Source organism: Sinohyriopsis cumingii, chromosome 10 (genome assembly GCF_028554795.1).
Source record: "Sinohyriopsis cumingii isolate HCF-2022 chromosome 10, ASM2855479v2, whole genome shotgun sequence".
Taxonomy (NCBI): Eukaryota; Metazoa; Mollusca; class Bivalvia; order Unionida; family Unionidae; genus Sinohyriopsis; species Sinohyriopsis cumingii.
Genome location: NC_142970.1, coordinates 19,122,320 through 19,144,373, shown reverse-complemented (window position 1 = coordinate 19,144,373; position 22,054 = coordinate 19,122,320). Strand labels below are relative to the sequence as shown.

General features: G+C 35.3%; 1 protein-coding gene across 1 annotated transcript in view; it reads left to right on the top strand.

Annotated features, from left to right (window-relative positions):
• LOC149789677 (dipeptidyl peptidase 4-like) overlaps positions 1-21,488 on the top strand; it is an 85,338-nt gene extending 63,850 nt beyond the window's left edge. The window contains exons 21-25 of the mRNA XM_089971693.1: positions 2,131-2,230; positions 4,754-4,818; positions 9,499-9,571; positions 14,325-14,398; positions 20,728-21,488. Coding sequence (XP_089827819.1) covers positions 2,131-2,230; positions 4,754-4,818; positions 9,499-9,571; positions 14,325-14,398; positions 20,728-20,850 — 435 coding nt within the window. The 3' untranslated portion in view covers positions 20,851-21,488. The remainder of the gene's footprint in view (positions 1-2,130; positions 2,231-4,753; positions 4,819-9,498; positions 9,572-14,324; positions 14,399-20,727) is intronic.
• The last annotated feature ends 566 nt before the right edge of the window (positions 21,489-22,054 follow it).

Sequence of the window (22,054 nt, the reverse complement as noted above, 5' to 3'; positions counted from 1 at the left end):
AATAAAAATGATTTAATTGACATTGAAATATTAAAAGTTGATAATTTCAAAATGTTGATTAAAATGTACAGGTCTTATCTATCCTTTTCGACCATCAAACAAGTGATATATCAACGTTTCAGTTACCAATTTCATCATGATTTTCTTCAAGTTCAAGAACTAGGGATCAATTTATTGTGTATTTTCTGGTTTATAAAAATGGGGTCCATGCCTGACACAAGATATCAGGGAGCAAGTTATCGATGGAGCGGTATAGTATGTTAAGAACAGGCATAAGTGTTATATATATGTTAAATTTGCTGTAGGATAATATTTTGCTATCAAGTGGAGGAGATGGTGACCTCATTTTCAAGTTCTTGTGTGCATGGTATATACTTCACGCTCATGAACTGACTGAACAAATTAGAACATAGATCAATTTAAAGTAAAGCTTACTGGGCATTAACAATACTCACCCACCCTCCCCCTGGAAGAAAGATGCTGTAAGTACAATTCCACTATCTAGAGTCATAAATGTATATAAAGCGCATATGCTTTAGTGGTGTGTACAGTAAATACACAATTAACAGTTTGGTTTTATTCCTTTGGGTAATTAACACCTTGGAAAACTGAAACTTGTTTATGCCTTTTATAGTAAAAAAAAAAAAAAAAATTCAGATCTAGCCTACAAGAACATATGGGAGTAATTTAGTATGGCAGTGCTATGTCAGTTTGCCTTTGTAAGTCCATTCTTCATGGGCTGTAATGTTATATGGTACCAGTATGACCTTTCACCTCTGCAAATCTGGTCTACATTGACCCTTTCTTAGTAATTAGGCACCAGTATGTCAGTTTGTCTCTGCAAGTCCAGCCTATATGGACCCATACTTTAATATGTCACTGATATGTCAGTTTGTTTCTGCAAGTCCAGGCTATACGGACCCATACTTTAATATGTCACTGATATGTCAGTTTGTCTTTGCAAGTCCAGCCTGTATGGACCCATACTTTAATATGTCACTGATATGTCAGTTTGTCTCTGCAAGTCCAGGCTATACGGACCCATACTTTAATATGTCACTGGTATGTCAGTTTGTCTTTGCATGTCCAGCCTATATGGACCCATACTTTAATATGTCACTTATATGTCAGTTTGTCTCTTAGGCTAATCAGGTGTGCTCTCCCATTTAGAATTCCCATATATAATATTACTAATATATATGGCTAAAATACCTTTAATTTCCATAGAAGCAACCCTCATGGACATTTTATGGCATTTGAAGCAATTACATCGCAATCCACCAGCAGCTTTACTAAGTTTTAAAATGTTTTTATGCAGCATAACCGCCTTGGGGAGAGTGTGCAGTCAAATGATGTTAGATATAGACTGCCCCCAAAAATCAAATGAAATACTTAGAAATGAGGTTAAGATTATAAATAATTCACTACAATGAAATAGATCGAAAGAGGACATGATGTATATTTCAGTGTATATATCGGCGTGTTATTGCATGGAGGCATACAATTTTATATCTTTCAATATTGTATACGTTTACTCCACCTAGGGATATATAATGTATAATATTGTGTGCTTTAAAATCCTTGAAATTACTTTCTGAGAAAAGGTAGAGGTGTCCAAATTATGGAATTTTAAGTCTCTGACATCTTTCAGGCCACAATATCTATTTTGTTTCAGACCAGTTTGGATACAAAGATGATTGATATATAAAAAATACATGTTATGATGAAGAGCAATGCTGTGTTTTCCCTGTGTAAAATAGATGCGATCCTTGAAAAATGTGAATTTAGGGCAAAAATGAACACATGCAAGGATGTGTCCACTTTCTAATCCACATATACTTGTGTATAACTTACATATACCTTTGTATAATATTATTTTCCCATTTACACATGCCCAAGTGGTGAACATTTTGGCTTACCTGGCCTACTCTCAGTCTGAGCACAATGCTATAATTGTTGTACTATTCATTTAATATCTTACAAAATACATGTCGAACTGGCACCCAACGTGGGTCAATTATTGTAGTTGTAGCTGTTTTTCTCCTTCTCCTCTCCTTCTGCCCTCCTTCTTCTTCATATTATTATTATTATTATTATTATTATTATTATTATTCCTTTCTCTTCTTATAGTCATATGGTGGTTTCTTGACTGCATCTGTTCTCGGTTCAGGAGCTGATGTATTTGAATGTGGAATTGCTGTAGCACCAGTGACAGATTGGAGATATTATGGTAGGTCAATGTGGAATTGCTGTAGCACCAGTGACAGATTGGAGATATTATGGTAGGTCAATGTGGAATTGCTGTAGCACCAGTGACAGATTGGAGATATTATGGTAGGTCAATGTGGAATTGCTGTAGTTTGTGGGATTGCTGTAGCACCAGTGACAGACTGGATAAATTATAGTAGGTCAGAGGCCAGAATTGTGTTGATTGGAGGGGAATAAGGGTTTCTTCTTTTATAGCAAACTGTTGGTGCAGATTTCAGTAAGCATAACCAAAAACAACATTATCAAGAGCTGCATGGTGCAGTTACAGAAAGGAATCTAATATATCATGACCTTGATCTTAGTTTGTATGAATGCTATCATGTACATACTTTAAGTTAGTTTAATTATATACAAGTTAATGTGTGTCAAATCCCACTTTACTCTGAATTATGCCATACTGTTCTATGCACAACAAATCCAACACTACTCTGTCCCTTTGTGAAATCCCACACCACTCATACTCGAACCAAACACACCCGACTCTGATGCACACCAAATCCAACACTACTCTGTCCCATGTGAAATCCCACACCAATCTTACTCGAACCAAACACACCCTACTCTGATGCACACCAAATTCCAACACTACTCTGTTTCATGTGAAATCCCACACTACTCTTACTCAAACCAAACACACGCTACACTGATGCACACCAAATCCAACACTACTCTGTCCCATGTGAAATCCCACACCAATCTTACTCGAACCAAACACACTACTCTGATGCACACCAAATCCAACACTACTCTGTCCCATGCAAAATCCTACACTACTCTTACTTGAACCAAATACATGCTACTCTGATGCACACCAAATTCAACACTACTCTCTCCCGTGCAAAATCCCACACTATTCTTACTTGAACCAAACACACACTATTCTGATGCACACCAAATCCATCACTAATCTGATTAATTCCTCACTGCTCTAACTCCTTCAGTGCTCTGATACACCCAAAATTTCACAGTTCTATGATATGTGCCAAATGCCTCAATACCATAATGTAAGCTATTTTATTATATGCTCATTTTTGTCTCCATTAATTTCACATTGTCAGAATAATTCAGTATTACCCAATATTGAACTCACGTGCAAATACACATATTGCATTCATGTGCATAAAGGAACTACTTTCTATTGTAAAAAAACAATGGATGCAGACACTAGCACTTTTGATTTGTAAACAAATCATGTACACTTGCGTAAGAGGTGCTTTATGTTGTGGTTGTTTAAATTTGTTTCTGAATGAACTAAAACAGGTGTTTCATGGATTGTCACACACCAGCTGCTTTGGCACATTCCGCATTAAATTTGTTGATACAATGTTTCGGATTTAGGCTAGCTACAGTATACAACAGATGCAACAAAGAGTCCTTACAACTAGCATACAAGTGACAAGTCATATACTGTCTTCTTTAGCTGGTGATAAGAATAGCAAAAAATATACTTACAGTTTTGCAGCCTAAATTTCCTCAAAATGTACTGTCTTAGTTCTGCAAATCCGAATTACATGAGCCATGTTATAGGTTCTCAATCTTGATTACACATTTTGAAATTGTACTGTAATTTCGATGATAAATGCAATTACATCCTGCTTACTGCACTGAAAATGAAATAAGCATTAAATTCCATAGCATCTTTTTGATAATTGCAATTGAAAGACCTTTTATTTTTCCCACATTATGATTTCAAACATTCAGTGATAGAAACAGAAACACATTTGCAGATGTCAACACACTTCTTCCTCACTTCTTCAATCCCATGTATTTCATATGGAATTGTTACATATAAATCCAGTCCATAATCACGAAATTTCGTAGAATCGAAAAAAATACCAAAATCTATTCATTCCAGATGAAATGGAAACGTTGTTGCAATGTACATTCATTCACAATATGACTCCAAATTTCAATTTTAACTAGACATGCCATTTCCTTTCGAAAGTTATGTCGAGCACGCGACTAAGTTCAATATTATCTGGGAGGAGTTATGTGCGCAGTAATAATGTTGTTGTTGTGTAATAATGAATATGCACTTGTGTATTTAGTTTGGAATGCAGCATACATTCAGTTACTTTGTTTCATGTGGTGTATTTTGTTAATATAATTAAGCATTAAGTAGAGTTTTTTTAAGCATATAATAAAAAGGTTACTGCATTTGTTTGGGAAAATATGAACTCATTTTGTTGGATGGATATACTGCACTCCTAAGATCGTGCAGTATTTACATCTGAAAAACTCATTCATATTTACCCATACAAATGCAGTAACCTATACATATTTACCATATTTACCCATTTACTGTATGTGTTAGAAAATAAACATAAAATCAGTTTAGAGAAATAAAATATGTGTCACATTAAAATGCAGAGTGGATGTGTTTCAGTTACGAACATTTTGGGGCATTAAACAGATCCTAAATCTCAGACTATATAGAAAGTAAAACTGACAGACTGCGTGCCTTACATGTATGTTTAAATTACAGACTCCATCTATACAGAGAGATACATGGGAACCCCTCACCCCAAGGACAATGCGGATGCTTACAATGTAAGAAATATTTTTTTAAATATTGAAAGACTAATACACAATGGAATTATATTAAAAACTTTTAGCTTTATCTTGTCAGTTACTTTTATTACGAAATGAACTTACTAAATGATCACATTTCCAAAATAACTGTAGCTAAATTCTAACACACCCGATTCCATGATATACAATCAGCCGGGGCCACGAGTGGCCGAGTGGTCTAAAGCGCTCTCCATTACGGATCACTGCCATCTCACCTGTCTGCGTGGGTTCAAGTTATGGATTTGGCTAATGTGGGTATGTGAGAAAGCTGGCCAGTAGCTTCTCGAGGGTCGGTGGTTCTTTCTGGGGATTTCCAGAGTTCTTCCTCCACCATTAATACTGGCCACCATGTATAGCATATTGTGTGCTGAAAAATGGCGTTCAGCCCTACAACAACAACAAAAATAAAATCAGCCACAATGTCCTCATCATTCTCTAACTAACCTATTGCCAGAGATACGGATATTTTACACTATTGTTTCAAAAAGTATGTGTTAGAAGGAAGATAGAAGTCATGTGTCTGAGGATCTGAGACTTTAATGGTGTATTGTCTCCAGCACTGATGTTAATGCTGTATTGTCTCCATCATTGATGTTAATGGTGTATCATTTTTGTCGGGTAGACTGATGCATTGCTGTTTCAATTCTATATTCGACAGTCAAAAAATGATAAATTTCCTTAGGTCTTTAAACGTTTCCAATAAAGGAACCAATACTAAGACGTCCCCTTTGTTGCGTCTTACACTACTATGCCCCAAACAATATTGAATCGACATGTAACAAATCATAGAAGTGCTATGTATTTAGATAAGTGACAAAATAATATACCAAGTTTGGAATAAAACAAGAAGTGTCCTAATTTCCTTACCTAATTTCTCAGTTCAGTTGTTAGTTGATTTTCATTTTTATCTATATATACTAATAAACAGAATAAAATGTAAATCTATATATACTAATAAACAGAATAAAATATAAATGCATAAAGCTTAGAATAAACTAAATGTACAACTTATTATAGCAATGTTTTCTCCTTAATGTAAATGCCTCTTTTGAGGTTTTACAAGTTTTCAAATTTATTTTACTGCTTACGACAAGTAACGTTTCTGTGCACCTAAACACTGAATGTATTGCATAACCAGGTACTCAGTAACCGTGAACTAAGGACATAGACAAGAACTCAAATAATGTGCAATGAGTGCATAAACATGTACTCAAATACTGTATAGTGAATGCGTAAACAAGTACTCAAATACTGTATAGTGAATGCATAAACAAGTACTCAAATACTGTATAGTGAATGCATAAACATGTACTCAAATACTGTATAGTGAATGCGTAAACAAGTACTCAAATACTGTATAGTGAATGCATAAACAAGTACTCAAATACTGTATAGTGAATGCATAAACAAGTACTCAAATACTGTATAGTGAATGCATAAACAAGTACTCAAATACTGTATTATAAGTGAATGTGTAAACACGTATTCAAATACTGTATAGTAAATGTGTAAACAAGCACTCAAATACTATACTGTGACTGAGTACACAAGTACTCAAATACTGTATAGTGAGTGCATAAACAAGTACTCAAATACTGTATAGTGAATGCATAAACATGTACTCAAATACTGTATAGTGAATGCATAAACAAGTACTCAAATACTGTATAGTGAATGCATAAACAAGTACTCAAATACTGTATAGTGAATGCATAAACAAGTACTCAAATACTGTATTATAAGTGAATGTGTAAACACGTATTCAAATACTGTATAGTAAATGTGTAAACAAGCACTCAAATACTATACTGTGACTGAGTACACAAGTACTCAAATACTGTATAGTGAGTGCATAAACAAGTACTCAAATACTGTATAGTGAATGTGTAAACACGTATTCAAATACTGTATAGTAAATGTGTAAACGAGCACTTAAATACTATACTGTGACTGAGCACACAAGTACTCAAATACGGTACAGTGAATGCATAAAAAGTACTAAAATACTGTACAGTGAATACACAAACATGTACTTAAATAGCATGCAATGAACACAGAGACAAATTCTTAAATACCATGCCATGAACACATAGACACCAACTCAAATACCATGCCATGAACACATAGACAACTACTCAAATACCATGCAATGAACACAAAGACAAATTCTGAAATACTGTAAAGTGAACACATAGACAACTACTCAAAAACCATGCAATGAACACAAAGACAAATTCTTAAATACTGTGAAATGAACACATAGACAAGTACTTAAATACCATGCAATGAACACAAAGACAAATTCTTAAATACTGTAAAGTTAACACATAGACAACTACTCAAATACCATGCAATGAACACAAAGACAAATTCTTAAATACTGTAAAGTTAACACATAGACAACTACTCAAATACCATGCAATGAACACAAAGACAAATTCTTAAATACTGTAAAGTTAACACATAGACAACTACTCAAATACCATGCAATGAACACAAAGACAAATTCTTAAATACTGTAAAGTTAACACATAGACACCTACTCAAATACCATGCAATGAACACAAAGACAAATTCTTAAATACTGTAAAGTTAACACATAGACAACTACTCAAATACCATGCAATGAACACAAAGACAAATTCTGAAATACTGTGAAATGAACACACAGACAAGTACTTAAATACCATGCAATGAACACAAAGACAAATTCTTAAATATTGTGAAATGAACACATAGACAACTACTTAAATACCATGCCATGAACACATAGACACCTACTCAAATACCATGCAATGAACACAAAGACAAATTCTTAAATACTGTGAAATGAACACATAGACAAGTACTTAAATACCATGCAATGAACACAAAGACAAATTCTTAAATACCATGCCATGAACACATAGACAACTACTCAAATACCATACAATGAACACAAAGACAAATTCTTAAATACTGTGAAATGAACACATAGACAAGTACTTAAATACCATGCAATGAACACAAAGACAAATTCTTAAATTCTGTAAAGTGAACACATAGACAAGTACTTAAATACTGTGAAGTGAACACAAAGACAAATTATTAAATACCATGCTATGAACACATAGACAAATACTTAAATACCATGCAATGAACACATATGCAATTAAATACAGTGAAATGAACACATAGATAAATACTTAAATACCATGCAATGAACACACAGACAAATACTTAAATACCATGAAATGAACACATAGACAAAAACTTAAATACTGCGAATAGAACACACAGACAAATACTTAAATACTATGAAATGAACACATACAAATACTTAAATACTATGAAATGATGACATAGACAAATACTTAAATACCATGCAACGACCACACAAATACTTAAATACCATGCAATGAACATGTACACAAACACTTAAATACTGTGAAATGAACACAAAGATAAGGACTTAAACACCGTGCAATGGACACATAGACAACTACTTAAATACCATACAATGGACACATAGACAAATACTTACATACCGTGAAATGAACACATAGACAAATAATTAAATACCGTGAAATGAACACAGACAAATACTTACATGCCATGCAATGAACACAGATAAATACTTAAATACCGTGAAATGAACACAGACAAATATTTAAATACCATGCGATGAACACATAAACCAATATGAATATATGCTTTGCAATGAAGGATACCTATTTATATCAGAAATGTTTGTTTTAGTTTCATAGCATATATTAATCTTTTTTCTTAAACACGTGCTTTTAGCAGTGCATTAAATATGATTGGTGCTACGTATTTACAAATAAACTATTCTGACGACAAGTTCTCTTGTCTTAATCCGTTGAGACGATTAGATTTACGGTGAAATCATTTTGTCATAATCCACTGATGATAGAAATAATGACATGTGGGTGTACACCCCAAGACTATGATTAACTAAGCTGATTCCTTCCTCTGTCTCAAGTTTAAAAACATCACCCGTATCCTCGTGTGCCATTGAGAGAACATTATATAAGATGTCATATAATAAGTGAAAAGTGGGATGTTTGAAAGTATAAATGTAAATATTTACGTCACTTTTGATTTACAAAAGTTTCATAAATGAAGACCGCTCCGGTGGCCTAGTGGTTAGAGCATCCACCTTTGCTGAAAGAACTTGTGGACTCTATCCACGGCCGAGTCATACCAAAGAATTTTAAAAATGGTACAAGCATCTTTCTCGCTTGGCGCTCAGCATTAAGTGGTTAGTGTTAGGACTGGTCAGCCTGGTGTCAGGATAATGTGACTGGGTGTGACATCATGTTGCATGTCTACGGAATGATACCCAAGTGCTAGACATCACTATAAACTGTCACACTGCAGACATCGTAACGATATGACTGAAAAATTGTTAAAAGCTACGTTAAAAATCCAAATCACACACACACACACACACACACACACACACACACACAAATGAAAATAAATCCCAGAAAAGAACAATAATGACCTATGTGTAGAAGCTTATTTTAATATATTGTATACTTTGGACTATATGACTCGATTCTAGTCCAATATTATTTAATTTTATTTCATTTCATTGAACTTGAAATTGACGAATTTATACATTCATTCTATCAATTTTATTTTTTATTTTCTCAGGCCGCGAACATTTCGGGAAAGGCGGCTAATTTCAAAAACTCGCGATTCCTGTTAATTCATGGCACTGGTGATGGTAAGTTATTTACAAAAATATATGTTCAACCCTTTGATTTCCCATAAGGTAATTATGTCATGTACATTTATTCTATCCTTAATTTCACACTCTGGAATTTCACAGAGTTTTGATTTTTTGCCTTAGCTTCTTATGTCAGCCAATAAAAATGTTCAGTCGTAGTGATTGAATAAGTCAAAGCCGCTCATATAAGAAAATAGATGAGATAAATGGCAATACCTTAATGCATCGTGATCGCTATGCTGTTTTGTAAACAACATCACATGCAGCAAAAGAGATAGCGAACTCGGAATAAAAATAATTATTCGCTACTTGATGAGGAGCGCAAAATACGATGATGTTCTATCTATAACCTGGGCTTGTATTTTCATTGTCATTTCTTGAAACACTTAAACCAAGTGTCGGAATTCAGTGAGGCACAAAGCCTCTGCCATGATTTCAAAGTGTTGTGCATGCTCATGATGTAGTACGGTAAAAAAAAAGTTTTGAAACTTCCTTTTCTCTGTGAAAAACCCAGATATATAGTTGCAAGCTTTTATTGGGTGGGGTAGATGGGTGCTTTTCTTTTGCCACGGCCAGCACAATAGCATAAATTTTATTTCCTAAAATAAATAGGTTATCTATAGATAGGGTTAGATTTTATTTTTGTTCTAAAATATATGACTGAGACAACATCTTTGTTTGTCTTGGGTAATCCAGCATTAAGCTGAATATGTTGTATATTGCACCTACGACTTCCATTGTGTATTGCGTCTCATGGCAAATATTCCATGAATCCTGTGTTGTCCTCAACATTTTGTGTATTGCGTCCATGAATCCTGTGTTGTCCTCAACATTTTGTGTATTGCGTCTCATGGCTAATATTCCATGAATCCTGTGTTGACCTCAACATTTTGTGTCCCCTTATTTACTGATTCTTTTGCATTTTAGGCTTCATGAAGCATACTGTGTAATCCATGGGTGGAACTGAACATGCCGTTTCTTCTTCAAATACGTTACCCAGTCACAGTACCTTTAGGAGAACTACTACTACATTACAAATCCAGACCTCCCAGCTTGAACCTTTTTTAGTTAAAAAGCTGAAAGTTTTATGTCCACCTGTGTGGCATTTGTAAATGTGCCTTAGTGATTTTTACCTGTATAGAACGTCATTGAGCCTTTCATACAGGTAACATTGTCTGACAAGGGATATTGTAACGTTTACTTCATAAATACTAATGATGACGTTTCTGTGTCTTTTTAATGTACAGATTTTATATGTGCTTTTGAAAACTCGTTTATTTTACTGTATAGGTTCAGCCGTCGTACGATGCGTACAGGTGCGTTTTCTAAGCATGATTTACACACGGTGTCCACTTCATACATTCAGTTACTATAAGCGACATTTTAGTGATTTTACTTGCATAAGCAGTGAAATAAATTGGCCTTCCTATTTCTAGAATTGATTATTTAGCGTCCACTTCGTAAATATAATGTTCTACCTGTACAGACCACATGCATCCCTCTACAGGTATTTCGCACTAACACTCCCAAGTTCATAAAGCAGAACGCGTGTTGCCTACTTGTACTTTTCATCTGTTCTATTCTGTGTTACTAATTTAGACCATGGGCATGATAAGTCTGACAACCACTTTACATTTGTAGATATCTCAGGTTGTCGTTCTTTGATCACATTTCAGACTTGCATATTATGGACAAAAGTCAAAGGTCATGTGGCACTAAGGGAATGGCACAGACGCAAATCTTGACAGACAAAAACATCATCAGCTTTCATGCAAGGTTTTCAAAACATACATTTCCTGGGGAGTGAGATGTAAAGGCCAACATAATCAGCTACTGTCCGGCATATCAGAATTACAGACAGGCATCATGGATCAATATCCAGTACCCCATCATCCAAACCCCAAGAACTAGACGACGTATTGGCAGCCAAGATATAAATGTCACACCGGACTTGACCATGTAACACGACCACAACTGATCATACATAATCAGCCGCCATACAAAATTGCCCAGTTCCGTGACATGCCCAGCTTTAGTGCCTAAATATACAATACCCCAGTTCATGAATCGCATTGTGCTCCTAAGCATTTCCTGCAAATGAAATCCATTCTATACAGGTAATTGAATGTTCCATTCTAACCTGCATAATGCTGCTTTGAGGTAGCGGGATCTTACTTATAACGTCCCTCAAGTGTAGCGACCCGCCATCCTCGCTATTAATCTCTAGCTACTAAGCAGGTAGCTCAAGAGACATTTGCTTCACTGCTTTAATTCAAACATGATGAAAATTGCCTGTGAAATTCCCTCGTCGTTATTAGATTTCACTATGATGAGTGAAAACTTAGCATTACACGCTTGGACTCAATGTTTTCTGCCCACTCCCATCGGTGTTCTTTGCTGCCCATTCCTCTCCATCACTTGTCTATTATACAGTTCTGACATCAGGTCATCACTGACTACGGAAGAATATACTTTCAATTGCTTCCGTAATCTAAAAGACTTACGGAAAGTTTGAGCTGCTTACATTGTCTTTTGAAAGTCCCAAGCATCTGCGAACCTTTCTTTTTCTCACGGATTCCTTCCCCTCGAATTGTTGTTAGCGGTTATACATGTCCCACATGCCAGTGTTCCATTTGTATACCCATCCATTGTATAATTATCAATGGCGATCTTTAAATAGGCGGAATGCAGCTTACCTTCTCACATCTCGAATCTCACCAGATGTGCGTGGGATCCTGTATATAGAACAGCCTACTTGGGAAGCATAGAAGACCAATATAATATGGCCATCGCCGTAACAGCGGTTATGAACTTACAACATATGCAATGATGTCCACCTTTCTTAAAGACCATCTTAGGCCAAGCTACGCTCACAACAGCAATCATCTAATCTCAGCTTTAATGATCAACCGGGGTAATTCGCAACAAGCCATCAAACATGCATTTTTTCCATTTGCAGTTTCAGTCACAGCAGATGAATTCGTAAGGCAAAAAGAACAACAGGTCGCAGGGACGTCCCTAGAGCACTGGTTACAGTGAAACAGTCATACTGAATTAGACATCACTTGTTTTCCATCTTCTTATTCTCAGTCGTCCTTGTCAAAAAGGACAACTCCGACCTTGTATCCTTAGAAGATTTCGGTCAACTAGGTCTGGAATTCAAGATTCAGGTAAACCGAGACTCCCCAAGAACGAGAATTAAATCAGTACATAGGTGGATGCTTGCCTATACAGAACATCTGCCAGAGAATTCCTTTCCTGTTGAGCTTTGCTGATGGCCTCTAAGCTCTAGTTCGCCTTCTAATGCTCCCATTACAGTGATTACGTGATCTTAATGGAGACCAAACTTTGCACCATTCTGTGAACTTTTAAAATGTTTGCAACACATCTTTTTTACAGATTTGGTACCTATATTTAATTTGGTCTTTCAGTTGTGAACATAGGAAGCTGCAAATTGTCCAGGCATCAGAAGCTGACTCGAATGTAAAGAAGGCTAGAATATACAATCTTCTTTTTGATTGATAAGTCAATAGTAAAGTTATTCCTGTTAATTACCAAGTCAGTAATAATTACTCTTCTTGATTACCAAGTAAATAGTTAAGTTATCCCTATTTACTGTGTACTTCTAAAATCTGGTGTTTCAAACTCACTGAAGTCCATGCATTATTCCACTTCAAACATTCATTTCAAAACAGACAAAATTCAGTTACGTACTTAACCAGTCCGTCGCAGCTATTGAATTCGGTCATGCATCTAATTAGACAAAGTACTTGATGTTTTCCCCTCAGGATCATTCCACTTTGATGACAAATATAATTGTATAATCAATAATGATTTGACGCACGGATGTATCCATCCACCCATCCTTCCATCCATCCTTCCATCCATCCATCCATACACACATGGCTTTATCGATATACAGGGGTTCCTTGTGGCCGAGTGGTCAAAAGCGTTCGACTTTACCAATCATTGCCATCTCACCTCTGCCTGCGTTGGTTCATATCTCAAGCTCAGAGAATGTGGGTATGTGAGAAAGGTGCCAACAGTTTCCCATGGGTCGGTGGTTCTTCCAGGAATTTTCCTCCACCAGGTTTTCTGACAGCCATCTATATCTTATGTTGTGCTGAAAAATGGCGTTAAACAACAACAACAATGAATTGATAGTTTTGAAAAACACATCAAAAAATTTCTTTTCCGCTATTGCCTTTTATTTTATTTACATATACCTTGCTATCCGAATGAGATCAAATGTAGATCACATGCCATAAAAATATTCATTACGGATGACTAGATAGAGATGGGTCATTCTTAGGACAAACATTTCCAAGTTGTTATTTCTTCAAGTATAAACTCACCAAAAAACTTTCCTTTCCTGAACTTGTGCAGATAGTTACATCAATGGATTATAATGATTTTGACATAGTTCGACTTTGCCTTCAGCACTTTGTTTAGGTTGCGATTGAGTTGAAAGCTTCTTTCCTGCGATTTTCCCTTTTTGATGTTATATCACTCCATAAAGGTACTTCTGAAATGGAATGTTGTAGAAAAGCCACAAGGTGTTATGTTTTTTGGTAAGATAAATAACATTTGATACATTTTCTCTTACAAACAATGCACTTTTTCAGACGAGGTGCTCTGAATATGGATATAAAAATACCATTTGATGTTTCTTCTCTCACAACAATGCAAACTTTCAGATGAGTGTTCCGATTATGGTAAAATAAATTACATTTGATTATATCCTTTACAGACAATGTACATTTCCAGAATTCAGCGCAGTTGATGAGGGCACTGACAGAGGCTGATATATTTTTCAGAACACAGGTAACCATTTATATCTTTACAGAACAGTCTGCAATTAAACTTTTATTTAGAGCTTTTCTCGAACGTTAAAGCTTATCAGATATAATTGATAATTACATCTTACGAATAATGTGATATAGAATTTTAATTTTGAAATAATTTTCATTAATTTCATCAAAGGCAAAAATATGAAAACAACACTAGTCTATGAAGAGAGAGGTCAGCTTAGGATATATCAGGGTTATTTCAAAATTTCGTCAGGTGTTTTGACTCCAGATCAGGGCTATTTAAACATTTTGTCAGGTGTTTTGACTCCAGATCAGGGTTAGTTTCATCGATCCAATAAATTAGCATGATAGTGTAAACAAGTAACATGCTATTATGAGAACTTCTTACCTAATAATTTTAAAAAAAATAAATATATTATAAACGTATTTAAGATGGTGGTAATTTCTTCACGAGAATAGATGATGCTGTTATGAATAATGTATTTTAATGATTTGCAATACCACATGGATCATGACAATCATTACCATCAATAGTCAATTTGTAATGCCACATGGATGACGAGTCATTGCCATCGGTAGTCATTTTGCAATACCATATGTATGGCAATACAATATGTATGACGAGTCATTACCATCAATAGTCAGTTTGGAGTACCACATGGATCATGACAATCATTACCAACAACAGTCAAACTGTAATACCACATCGATCATAACAATCAATACCATCAACAGTCAATTTATAATACCACATCGACCATGACAATCATTACCATCAACAGTCAATTTCCAATACCACATGGATCATGACAATCACTACCATCAACAGTCAATTTGCCATACCACATGGATCATGACAATCACTACCATCAACAGTCAATTTGTAATACCACATGGATCATGACAATCACTACCATCAACAGTCAATTTGCCATACCACATGGATCATGACAATCATTACCATCAACAGTCAATTTCCAATACCACATGGATCATGACAATCACTACCATCAACAGTCAATTTGTAATACCACATGGATCATGACAATCACTACCATCAACAGTCAATTTGCCATACCACATGGATCATGACAATCATTACCATCAACAGTCAATTTCCAATACCACATGGATCATGACAATCACTACCATCAACAGTCAATTTGTAATACCACATGGATCATGACAATCATTACCATCAACAGTCAATTTCCAATACCACATGGATCATGACAATCATTACCATCAACAGTCAATTTCCAATACCACATGGATCATGACAATCATTACCATCAACAGTGAATTTGTAATACCACATGGATCATGACAATCAATACCATCAACAGTCAATTTGCCATACCACATGGATCATGACAATCAATACCATCAACAGTCAATTTGCCATACCACATGGATCATGACAATCAATACCATCAACAGTCAATTTGTAATACCACATGCATGAGGAGTCATTACCATCAATAGTCAATTTGCAATACCACATTGACCATGACAATCATTACCATCAACAGTCAATTTCCAATACCACATGGATCATGACAATCATTACCATCAACAGTCAATTTGTAATACCACATGGATCATGACAATCAATACCATCAACAGTCAATTTGCCATACCACATGGATCATGACAATCAATACCATCAACAGTCAATTTGCCATACCACATGGATCATGACAATCAATACCCTCAACAGTCAGTCTGTAATACCACATCGATCATGACAATCATTACCCTCAACAGTCTATTTGTAATACGACATGGATGAGGAGTCATTACCATCAATAGTCAATTTGCAATACCACATGGATCATCACAATCATTACCATCAACAGTCAGTTTGTAATACCACATGGATCAAGACAATCAATACCATCAACAGTCAATTTGCCATACCACATGGATCATGACAATCAATACCATCAACAGTCAATTTGTAATACCACATGCATGAGGAGTCATTACCATCAATAGTCAATTTGCAATATCACATTGATCATGACAATCATTACCATCAACAGTCAATTTCCAATACCACATGGATCATGACAATCATTACCCTCAACAGTCAATTTGTAATACCACATGGATCATGACAATCATTACCCTCAACAGTCAGTTTGTAATACCACATGGATCATGACAATCACTACCATCAACAGTCAGTTTGTAATACCACATGGATCATGACAATCATTACCCTCAACAGTCAGTCTGTAATACCACATCGATCATGACAATCATTACCCTCAACAGTCTATTTGTAATACGACATGGATGAGGAGTCATTACCATCAATAGTCAATTTGCAATACCACATGGATCATCACAATCATTACCATCAACAGTCAGTTTGTAATGCCACATGGATCACGGCAATCATTAATATCAACGGTCAATTTGTAATACCACAGGGATCATGACAATCATTACCATCAACAGTCAATTTGTAATACCACATGGATAATGAAAACCATTACCATCAGAAGTCAATTTGTAATACCACAGGGATGATGAGTCATTACCATCAATAGTCAATTTACAATACCACATGGATGATGAGTCATTACCATCAATAGTCAATTTACAATACCACATGGATGATGAGTCATTACCATCAATAGTCAATTTACAATACCACATGGATGATGAGTCATTACTATCAACAGTCAATTTGTAATACCACATGGATCATGAAAACCATTACCATCAGAAGTCAATTTGCAATGCCACATCGGTCATGACAATCATTATCATCAACAGTCTATTTGTAATACGACATGGATGACGAGCCATTACCATCAATGGCCAATTTACAATACCACATGGATGATGAGGCATTACTATTAATAGTCAATTTGCAATACCACATGGTTGAAAAGTCGTTGCCATCATTAATCAGTTCGCAATACCATATGGATGACAAATCATTACCATCAATAGTCAATTTGCAGTATTGCATAGATGACACATCATTACCATTAATAGTCAATTTGCAATACCACATGGTTGAAAAGTCGTTACCATCATTAATCAGTTCGCAATACCATATGGATGACAAATCATTACCATCAATAGTCAATTTGCAGTATTGCATGGATGACACGTCATTACCATTAATAGTCAATTTGCAATACCATATGGATGACAAATCATTACCATCAATAGTCAATTAATAATACCAAATGGATGACGAGTCATTACCATCAATAATCAATTTGCAATAGCACATGCATCAGACAGTCAATACCGTTAATAGTCAGTTTGCAATACCACATGGATCATGGCAGTCATAACCATTAATTGTCAGTTTGCAATACCACATGGATCATGGCAGTCATAACCATCAATTGTCAGTTTGCAATACCACATAAATGACGAGTCATTACTATCAGTAGCCAATTTGCAATACCACATGGATGACAAGTCATTGCCAGCAATTGTCAAGTTATCATACCACATGGATGACGATTCATTACCAGCAATATTCAATTTACCATACCACATGGACGACAAGGCATTACCATCAATATTCAGTTTGCAATATCACATGGATCATGACACTCATTACCATCAATAGTCAGTTTGCAGTACCACATGGATTACGAGTCATTATCATTAGTAGTTGATTTGCAATACCACATGGATCATGAATGTAATTATCATTAAAAGTCAATTTGCAATACCACGCGGATAATGAGTCATTACCATCAATAGTCAATTTGCAACACAACATGGATCATGATAGTTATTACCATTATTAGTCAATTTACAATACCACATGAATCATGCGAGTCCTTACCATCAATAATTGATTTACAATAGCACATGGATCATGACAGCCATTGCCATTAATAATCAATGTGCAATACCAAATCGATCATGGCAGTCATTACCATCAGTTGTCAATCCGCCATACCACATTCATCATGACAATCATTACCATCAATAGTCAGTTTGCAATACCACACGGATAACGAGTCATTACCATCAGTAGTCGAGTCGATTTGCCATACCACTTGGATGATGAGTCATTACCATCGATGGTTAATGTGCAATATCATATGGATCATGATAGTCGTATCATTAATAGTCAATTTGAAATACCACATGGGCCATGACAGTCATACCATCAAGAGTCAATTTGCAATACCAGATGGGCCATGACAGTCATACCATCAAAAGTCAGTTTGAAATACAACATGGGCCATGACAGTCATACAGTTAAGAGTCAATTTGCAATACCACACGGATAACGAGTCATTATCATCTATAGTCGATTTGCAATACCACACGGATAACGAGTCATTACCATCAGTAGTCGATTTGCAATACCACATGGATGATGAGTCATTACCATCAATAGTCAATTTGCCATACCACATTCATCATGACAATCATTACCATCAATAGCCAGTTTGCAATATCACTCGGGCAATGAGTCATTGGCATCAATAGTCAATTTGCAATACCACATAGATGACGAGTCATTACCATCAACAGTCAAATTACAATACCACAAGGATGACGAGTCATTACCATTAATAGTCAATTTTAAATACCACATGGGTTATGATAGTCATTATCATCAATAGTCGGTTTGCAATACCACATGGATGACGAGTCATGACCATCAATAGTCAATTTACAATACCACGTGGATCGTGAGAGTCATTGCCATCAATAGTCAACTTGAAATACCACATGGATTGTGACAGTCATACATCAATAGTCAACTTGAAATGCCACACGGATCATAACAATCATTACCATCAATAGTCAATTAGCAATATCACATGGATTATGGACCTCTCCGGTGGCCTAGGGGTCAGAGTATCCGCCAATGGTACTAACAACAGCTGCCTCGCTTGGCGCTCAACATTAAGAGGTTAGTGTTAGGACTGGTCGGCCTGGTGTCAGGATAATGTGACAGGGTGGGACATCATGCTACATGATGCCCCAGTGCTAGACATCACTATTAACTGTCACACTGCAGACATCGTAGCGATATGACTGAAAAATTGTTAAAGCTACGTTAAAAATCCAAATCACACACACACACACATACACACACACACACACACACACATGGATTATGATTATCATTATCATCGTCAATTCAACCATGACATTGTTCAACTTGTAATTGATGGATTTCCACAGTTGCCATTATTTTCTTGGATGACTCGTTCTGTCATTGTTATTATAAATTATATGTCCAATACTTTTTTGGATCTGATTTATAACTTTGCCAAACTATCTATGCATATCAGTATTCGTTTTTATTTTTGTTTTAATATGCAATAACTATTTATTTTTTTCTTCGGAAATTCTGTAGTTATCTATGATTTTTTTTAATTTATCTATTCTAGTTGGAGTAATATAGCCTAGAACTGTGATAAATATTTTACTAAAATGTACAAAACAGATTCTAAGAATTATTTGTATCTTGCATGCTTTTTAACAAAACCGATTCTAAAACATCTTTGAATCTAGTGTCCTTTTTATTGGTGAAATGTACAAAACCTAGTCTAATACACGTTTTAACCTAACGCGCTTTTTATTGGTCAAATGTACAAAACCGATCCTAACATATTTGGATCTGGCTGGACCCAAATTTGCAGCAATTAATTCCACAATGAACCAATCAAAGTTATGACAATGCCATTGTACTATGAAGATCGGTTAGCATAGTTCCATAACGAACTATACTTTTGATTAATAATCGAGAAATTTCCTTTTTTTTTAAAACTGGGATAGCGAGGTTGTATTTCAGGATCTGAAAACGTGAATGGAAGATTTTCATTGTCAAATATCCATTTCGTCAGCTGCACTGACGCGTCGCACAGCGAAGTTTACGTTGTGACTGCAGAACTACTGTCCATGTCATGCACGTCTAATCCGGAAGGCATATATTCACTAAATACTCTCTAATTATAAAGGAAATAGATAAATTAGGACATTAAATATTAAAATTGCAGAACTGTATTCACTAAATAATGTCAGTTGAAAGCAGATCTCATTGGAAAGGAGACAATAATTGAAGTTTCGTATTTGCTAAAGCAGATCTCATTGGAAAGGGAACATAATAATTTGGCTATTAAATGCAAAAATTAAAGCTTCGTATTTGCTAAAGCAGTTCTCAATGGAAAGGAAACATAATAGCTGGACATTAAATATTAAAATAGCTAACTTGTAGTCACTAAATAGACCGTCTTTGAATGGAAACATAATAATAAGGCCATCAAATTAACTACAGCACAGAAGCATAGACTCATAAAATGAAATAAAATAATTATCCGTCCTCTCTACCGGCAGATTTATACAGACAAGCAACATTCCTTGAGCGGTGGAAATACCCAGAGACATCTGTATCAAACGATGGAGGAGTTCTTACTGGAATGTTTCACTGGAAAGTCCGGGAAATTTGAAAAAAGTTAAATATTACCACAAAATAAATAAAGGCCATTCGAAGAGGAGGAGTAACCAAATTCCATTCAGTCAGAACTGTTTTACGTTTTTATTTGTGCCCAATCAAGTTTTTGCCAAAACATCCCACGGAATTAAATTTTAACAAACCTTTTCCTTATTATTGGTTTTATTCTTTATATATTTTTTTGTTAATTTTCTTTTGTTGGAGGGGGGTTTGTTTGATGATCTCGTTGTTTATTGGATGACTGTCCTGACTAGAGATATATAATCACGTATTGCTGCTTTCAAATGCATAACAATGTCTGACACTTTTATTAATTTCCTGCTTGTTATTCTAATAATTTACTTGTACTGCACCCAATTGGTGCTTTTATAAAAATAAATAAACGAGCTCTTTTTATAAACTTGAGGCTGCAATATTTCGAACAATATGTTGTCTGATTAACTAAAAAAGGATTAAGTCAAATGCTCAATTATCATTTTATACTACAAGACCAATGACTCTGTTCGATGTTTTGTTATGGATATTGGCTAGAACAGAATACTTGATTATAATGTACATAAAATTTACGCTCATTGTCATTCGTACCTTGAAGTCATCATTGCGTTTTCATTAAAATTGCTTTCTTGGCATTATTGGAAGCATATTTTCCTATATTCCTTGTCATTTTGCAGGTGGTCTTTGTCATTACCAGATAATGGGAGTAAATAGTAATTGACACACTTTGTCATGGCCAGATAAAGGGAGTATATAGTAATTGATACATTTTGTCATGTCCAGATAAAGGGAGTATATAGTAATTGACACACTTTGTCATGACCAGATAAATGAAGTACATAGTAACTGACACACTTTGTAATGACCAGGTAAATGGAGTAAATAGTTATTGGCACACTTTGTCATGGCCAGATAACTGGAGTATATAGTAATTGACACACTTATGACAGCAAAGGCTGATAATTCTGATTTGCTACTGCGTATGTAATCTTTACTGCGAAAGCAAATAATGGCGGAGTTATTCAGCCATTTTCGCATCAGTGTCAATCCACATGCATACTTTCCCCAGAACGTTGATAATTATAATCTTTGATACATATAGGATACCTTTCAACTACAGTGTTATTCATTCAAGATCTGTGGAATAGAGCGATGTTTGATATGAGAAGATAAATGTAGTGAAGCAAAAGACGATGGACCATTTTCAATACTTTA